Source organism: Lissotriton helveticus, chromosome 12 (assembly GCF_964261635.1).
Source record: "Lissotriton helveticus chromosome 12, aLisHel1.1, whole genome shotgun sequence".
NCBI classification, from domain to species: Eukaryota; Metazoa; Chordata; class Amphibia; order Caudata; family Salamandridae; genus Lissotriton; species Lissotriton helveticus.
In genome coordinates, this window is record NC_136073.1 from 258305267 (window position 1) to 258312829 (window position 7563).

Below are 7563 nucleotides of genomic sequence, written 5' to 3' on the forward strand. Positions count from 1 at the left end.
AGCTTGCCTTTGCTAGAGAGCAGCAGATGAGTGGGATAGCTCCCACTGGTGGCAGCAATCTCCCAAGAGATAGAGAGAAGGGTTTAGATACTAAACACCTGACAAAGATAGTGCCCCCCTTTAAACAAGGGGATGACATCCAGAAATGGATGGCTGCTCTGGAGAGGGCCTGCACTGTGCAGTGCATTCCCCAGAGTCAGTGGGCAGCTATACTGTGGCTCTCCTTTGATGGCAAAGGTAGAGATAAGCTCCTCACTACTAGAGTTGAGGATGCTAACAATTTCCAGGTCCTGAAAAATGCACTGGTTGATGGGTTTGGCTTAACCACTGAGCAGTACAGGTTGCTGTTCAGAGACACCCAGAAAACTCAGTCTCAGGACTGGTCTGACTTTGTTGATTGTGCCACTAAGGCTTTGGAAGGCTGCCTACTGGGTAGCAAGGTTACTGACTTCACAGGATTGTATAATCTTATTATGAGAGAGCAAGTCTTAAATAATTGTCAGAACCAGTTATTACACCAGCACCTGGTAGACTCTGATCTGACCTCTCCACAAGAATTGGGTAAGAGGGCAGAAAAATGGGTCAGAACCAGGATTAGGCCCAAGAACCAAGGTGGTGACCAGAAAAAGGAATCAACCAAGCCTCAAGAGAAGGGTGGGAATAAATCTACAGATCAAACCACATCAGGGCCCCAAAAATCCTCTGAGGGGGGTGGGTCCCAGAATCCTTCCAACAACCAGAAGAAACCTTATTGTTATCCCTGTAAACAGGTGGGTCATTTGAAAACTGACAGCAGTTGCCCCAAGAATAACAATAAGGAAAACATACCCCCAAGTAACATTCCCAAACCTCCTGTTACTACTAGTAGTAATCCCCCAGGTGGTGGGAGTGCCCCCAAGAATTTGGGTGCATTTACTTTGGGAGTTCCTGGAGACTCTGGCCTAACCAGGTCCCCAAACCTAGATACTCCTGTCTGTGAGACTGGCATGGGGTTTGCCAACTTCACAACTTGTCCCAACACTTTGGGCAAGTACAGACAGGAGCCCCTCATCAATGGTATAAAAGTTGAGGCCTATAGAGATACAGGGGCTAGCATCACCATGGTGACTGAGAGTCTAGTCCCCTCAAGGCAACTTTTACCTGGTGCCACATACCAGGTGACCAATATTGATGGAGTACAGAGAGATCATCCCATGGCAGTAGTTAATCTCAGCTGGGGAGGTGTCACTGGCCACAAGAGAGTGGCAGTGTCACCCAACTTGCCTGTAGATTGCCTACTGGGGAACGATTTAGAGCTCTCAGCCTGGGCTGAAGTAGAGCAAGAAACCCATTCTAAAATGGTAAACTTCCAAGGTAAGGTTAGTGGGGCAGTGATAGCCACAGCCCCAGTCCAAGATGTCCTCTCTGAACAGGTCAGGAGGGCTGTGCCAGTCACAGCCCAATCTCAGACAACTTCATTCCCAGAACAGGTTGTAAAGGCTGTGATGGTCACAGCCCACGCCCAAACTGAGCCCCCTCCTGAAAAGGTTGGGAGAGTTGTGATGGCCACAGCTCAAACTCAGACAGATGATAGTGTTGTGAAGCCTGAAACTATGGATCACTCCACTCAGACAGAGAGCATTGAGGAGGAAGAGAAATCTCCCTCCCACCAGACTTTAGGAAAGGGTCAGCCTCCCCAGGGAACTGATCTGACCCCTTGTGAAGAAACTGCCACAGAGGTAGTCAGGCCTAGCCTGGCAGAACCCCTGATGTCAGTGGACCCTTCCAAGGTGGGACCCAGTCTGGAGCAGGTAACCTGCCCCTCTCTACCCTGCCTCAGTCAGCCCAGGGCTGTAGAGGTCAGGGAGGCCAGTGTTGGACCCCAAAGGGCCCCCTGTCCAAAAGAATCCCCCAATCAGCAGATTAAGGGCACTGAAGCTAGCAGTCCTAGCCAAGGGAAAATAAAACAAACTCCTGAGGGATCCCCCTTAAATTTAGTTAGGGACCTCCCGCAGATGGACACTGTTGGGCACAGCCAGACCTGGGACCTAAGGGCCCCAAACCTGACCTGTCCCTCCAGCAAGCCAAACAGAGGGACCCAACCTCCAGCTGTAGGTAGCCAGAGGTTGACCCTGAGAGCCCAAAACAACTCAGTCTTGGAAAGAAAGGCCTCTATGGTGGAAAATGATTGGAGGAAGCTGAGCCCAAAATTAGTGGAGCCTCACTTCAGTACTCCATTTCAGCACCAGCCTTTTCCTTTGCCAAAACACACCACAGGTAGAGATTCCCTATGGTGGAGACCCTCAGATACCCTTAGGGTGAGGGATTGCTTAGTGGACCATGAGATAGGGGGTAACCAGGCCAGTGCTGGTACTTCCTTATATGGCCACTCAGGCAATATAGGCTTACCTGGCAAGGATAGCCTTATCTCCTTTCGTTTGGGGGGGGGTTATGTAGGAAGGTAGATCCCTGACTATGGTTGCCCCCAACTTTTTGCCTGGTGTTTTGCTGGTTTTCTGACTTAGTTGACCTGGGGCCCTGCTATTCAGGACCCCAGGCCCACTGCTCTCTCTGTTAAAATGGATTCCATGTACCCTAGGTACATATCCAATTGGATACTGAGTCACCTTATCAGACCCTGTACAGTATACCTTAGGTATCCAGGGCATAGGTGTACCCAGGGCCTACCAAGGGCTGAAGCAGGTATTATGCCACCCCTGGCTGGCCATCCAAAACTGACACAACTGGCTGCTTGACAGCTGGGGCAAGGTGGTGTAATCACCCCTTGCTTTAGATATAGTATACCTATATCTAACCCTAAAATGGACACACAGATCTCCTATCAGTCACTCCTATGGCAGGCCTTGACAATCCTGAAGGCAGAGTGCTTGGAATCGTGTGAGATAGTGCTCTGGCATGAGCTGAGCCTGTCTGCGGCTTTCGGGATCCATCCCTTAGCCGTTTCCATGATATCGCATACCATATACTCTTAAGTGCATTATAATCCTCGCGGTTATATGCCAACTCTGGTATCGCTTTATCAAAACATGTTGAGTAAGGTGTCATACGAATTGGAATACTAACCCCTCGCCAATTCTGGCGACGGGGTTAGCATTCCACCCTGCTAGAGGGACACGACATGTATGTAACCTGTAACCCCGGTTAAAGTCAGACAGAGCCTTAGCTCCACAAAATGGATGCTGCCACCGAGACACAAGTCTGCCCTCCTGCTGCTGGGAGTCCTCCAGGCCCAGGAGGCAAGGACAAAGGGTTTCCTGCCAGGGGCGGTGCCAGACAGGATTTTGTGTATCCTAGGTAGGCAGGGCTTTAGAGGAAGGTGACTGCAAGTGGCACCCCGGTGCTCACTGTGCATAGGCCGGCTGAAACCAGTTCCAGGGGCACTCCAGCCCCTGGCCTGGGGAAAGCCCGCCAAAGGAGAGGGGTGTAACCACCCCCCTCCTAGTCCCACCCATAGGGCAGGACTTAGTCGCGTGCCAGACCCCTTTTTCAGGATAAAGGTAGGAACTGGCCCCCTTCCAAATCAGATCATCTTTGAATCCTGAAACTACTTTCCACGAAAGGAACTCAAGACTTCTTCCCAAGATTCTCCCTTGTGACTAAGGAGTAGTCACCCTGCAGCAGCGGGCACCAACCAAGTATCGCGGTTTGTTGCCAGTCTCTCCTTCGGATCAAGACTACTCCAGCACGACGAGAACCGGCTTCCCTGGCACCTCTGACCTCAACCTACATCATCAGCCCAGCTGTGATCCGTGGGTGCGACGAGACCTCGAGGGACCGGCCATCTTCAGAACTGCACGACGCTTGTCCAGCACGACTCCCGAGTGACCCTCGACTGAGTGCTTTGGGGTAAGAGAAGCCCCGACCCTGAGCAGCTCCAGCACCGAAGTTCAGCCCCCCTGCATCCACGAGATCTGCGTGGGGCCCTTCTGCTTTTTGCTGCTCACCGCGTTGTCCAGGTCGCTTGCCCGTTGGCTAGTGGCCCTCTCACGACGCTCCACGACAACTAACACTGCTGGTCTGGTTGCTACAGACTAGCCCGTGCTCCCCTCCACCAGAGGAGCACCCTGGACCCTCCTGGTCCACTCAAGACGCCATTTTAGGTCCACCGCGTGGGCCTTGCATTTGCCAAGACTTGTTGCCCAATCCTGGGTCCAGCTACGTCGACAGCAAGAACCTTCGTGGGACAGCTCGCACCTCCATCCTGGTCGCCGGCAACGCCTCCTGGTCCGAGAGACTGCAGAGCCCAGCAGCACCCACTCACCTGGCTGAGGTGACTTCGTCCGGTGCCATCCTGGTGCCCACCTAAATCACTGGCTAGTGATTCAGAACTTGGTCCCCTCTGCTTACAGGTTTCTTCTTCCCTGATCCAGGCTTGGATCACCACGAACTTTCTTCACTGGCCGCCTGCCAGCAACTTCTTTCTTCAGGCTCCTGGTTCTTCAACGTGGGTTTCCGACGCAACTTCGACCCTATGCAGCCGCAGCCCCTGGGCTAGGTAAACTGAGTACTCCGGTGCTCCAGCATAGTCCAACACCCTAAGTGTTCGGATCCACTCCCGTTTTCGACCCACGTAGTCGGGTTCGCCCGAGAACAGTAACTTTGCAATTTCTAGCATCCATAGACTTTTTCCCGCCTTCCGCGTGAGAGTTCCCACTCTGCACACGACGTCCACAGGCCTCCTGCTCCTAATCCCAGTGTTTAGAATTGTAGGCCTAGCGATTCCAAAGTCTAGAAAAGTATTACTTACCTGCTAGTAATTTCGCATTCCACTTACTGAGTATATGGTTTTTCGTGCCCCTCGGGCATTTGTGTAAATTGTTCGACTTAAAGTATTTTCGTAAGAGTTTTGTTGTGTGCTTAGCTCCCTGACTCATAAAGAGTTCAGGGTAGACTTGTTATAAATAAATATCTGTTTATTTTCATAACAACTTGTGTGGTGTCCTTTCACTGGGTGTTCAAGGGGTAATGTGATGGTAAAACAGCTGGCTTAACACGCCCTCTAGAGTCTTAGCCTTAGACTGCTCGTATCCATGCTACTAGGATAGCTGGTCTATAAGGTTGACTTACAACCAATCATCAATAAGGGTTGTTTGGACTGATACATAGTGATCACTAGAATAGTGAGCACTGCATATCAGGCCAACTTCTCACAATGGAGATACAGTAAAGTTGCATGCATCTCAGGCACTGATTAATGTGTCTGTGTAAAAACATTTTTGCACTGAAGCTTACATCTCCATTTTATTGAAAAGTGGTGAGGGTTTTTTGTATATGTGATAAACAGCAATAAGAAACGTATAATACATCCTTGTCATGCCTCTAATTTTTAGCAAACTGCACTGAAACAAATCTTTAAAAGGCCTCCCTTTAATTTTAGAAACCTGTAAGCCAAGAAATTAAGCATTGGAGCCATGTAAAAAGGCATCCAATATCGTACTGACGAAGAGTAAAGTAGGAAGCGTTCCAGCCAGAGAATGAATACATGAATATCCAGTAAACACTGACAGAAAATTAGGTTGGTAAAAGTGTTGTAGACCAAACAACACCTGCTCCATTTCAGACAAACATTTACAACACAATTAACAGTGAAGCCTATATAACTTCAGTGCAAATAAGTCAAATCCCAATATGCCAGGTTAAGCCTTTGGCTTTTAGTAAACTGCTCCATATTAAGAGTCCATCTCTGGATGCAGAGGCTGCCGAGCACATGCACTATGGCTGAGAGGAGGGGCGCGATGAATGCTGAGAAGAGGCAGAGTGAGAGGCTGGAGAGGAAACTGCAGGATGCACAGGTGGTGGTGGGGGTGGAGGCTGTACTGGGGTCTGTGTGTTTGGCGATGGTGTCGGGGTGGGACGCTTGAATTTGTCCGGACTAGTGCTTCTTCGTGGTAAAGGTCTTGCGATGGCATGAGAGGGACTCATGTGTTGCACGTGAAGACCTGGCGAGTTGTAGTAAGACATTCCAGCTCTAGGTAGTGATGTTGGAGGAGTAAAACCAACATTGTGACTTGGATAAGGTAAACCGGGAGAGATTGGTCTGCTCGAACTTGGTGATGGTGTATAAGGTATTGGACTGGATACAGTGCGAGGTCTCAATCCTTGTGCAGACATCTCATTGAAATATCTTTCATCATCCATTTCTAAGCTTGATTCACTTTCAGACAATTGCCTGCAGAGAGCTTCTCTTCGCTCCATTTCCCTCTGTAATTTTCTTTGGAGTCTTAAGTTTTCTTCCCTCATGTGACGTTCTTCCTCTAAATATTGAGCCATTTTCTCAGTGTGCTGTAATTGAGCTGCTCGGAGTTGCTTCTTTAGTCGCTCCACTTCATTTTTTAAAAATCGGATATATCGCATCATATTTTCTGGTGAATCAATATCCATTGAAATCTCTCTCGGGGATGGTGGAGCAGACACTGGTTGGTCCAATTTCTCCTGAAGAATTCTTTTTTCTGCTTCTAGTTTATCCATTTTCTTCCAAAGGCGATTCACAAGTGCTTCCTGCTCCTGTTCTAATGTGTTCTCAAGGTCAATCTTCTCACGTCTTAGCTGCTCTAGTGTCAGCTGTTTCGAAATGGTATCGTTTTCCAGTTTTTTTATTTTCTTCATTAGTTTGTTGACTTGAAACTCCTGCTCTTGTTCTAAATGCTGCTCCAGTTCAGCCTTCTCGTGCTGTAACTGCATCAATTTTCTTGATAGCTCGTTTGTAAGAAACTCTTCCTCTTTCTCATAGTTGACAGCCAAAGTTTCTTTTTCTTTCTGCAGTGCCTGAATCTTTTTAAACAATGTATTGCTGATGAACTCTTCTTCCTGTTCTGCTCTCGCTTGGATGGTGACGCTGGCCTTGCGCAGGTCGCGGTTCTCTTCCTGCAGGGCTTTGCACTTGAGCTTGTAGGTTTCTAGCTCGATCTTGAGGACCTTGTTCTCCTGCTGCAGAGACGCCAGCCGGTTGCTGAGCTCCTCCAGGCGGAAGGGCGAGATGACGATGCCGGACTTGCTAGAGGAGGAGAAGGATGAGCTCTGCATGGCGGTGGAGCCCGCACCGTCTGTGTCGCTCTCGCTGGCGCTGTCCGCCATGGTTGACCCGGGCCCCGGGGCGACGAGGAGCAGAGACGGCGGCAGAGCGTGCGCGCGAGTGCTTACACTGCGCATGTGCCTAAATAACACTTTTAACTAGCTTCTTCTGCAATAACTATTGAAACAGGACTCAGTTGCTAAAGATCATTGAACAGTGGTCAAAATAGGATCGCCATCTTGTCACTATAAATGCCTGAATGAATAACCTCAGTAGGTTCACTATTACAACCCAAACTATGCTGGTATCAATATTGTGTTCATACAGGATTCATAAACCAAAAAATGGCTCTCTTGCTGTGCACACATGTGCCTGTAAAAATATATCCAAAACCTAAAGGGTGCTTTACATAAACAAAATGCAAGTATGCTGTATTGATTGAATGTTTACAAGCCAAAAATCTTCATTCTTGTATTGCGCGAATGTAATGTGCCAGTAAAAACTCAATCAAAATGCTTTAGAAAACTAATCTAAACTAAAACTATACCCTC

General features: G+C 48.9%; 1 protein-coding gene across 1 annotated transcript; it reads right to left on the bottom strand.

Annotated features, from left to right (window-relative positions):
- Positions 1 to 5406: 5406 nt before the first annotated feature.
- On the bottom strand, positions 5407 to 7104 carry LOC144798273 (coiled-coil domain-containing protein 6). The gene has a single exon (XM_078669046.1). The coding sequence runs from the start codon at positions 7072 to 7074 to the stop codon at positions 5713 to 5715; it is 1362 nt and encodes a 453-aa protein (XP_078525172.1). The 5' UTR covers positions 7075 to 7104; the 3' UTR covers positions 5407 to 5712.
- Between the last annotated feature and the right edge of the window lie 459 nt (positions 7105 to 7563).

Excerpts from the sequence above, each read along its gene's own strand:
- LOC144798273 (XM_078669046.1), bottom strand. The coding sequence starts at position 7,074 with ATGGCGGACAGCGCCAGCGAGAGCGACACAGACGGTGCGGGCTCCACC.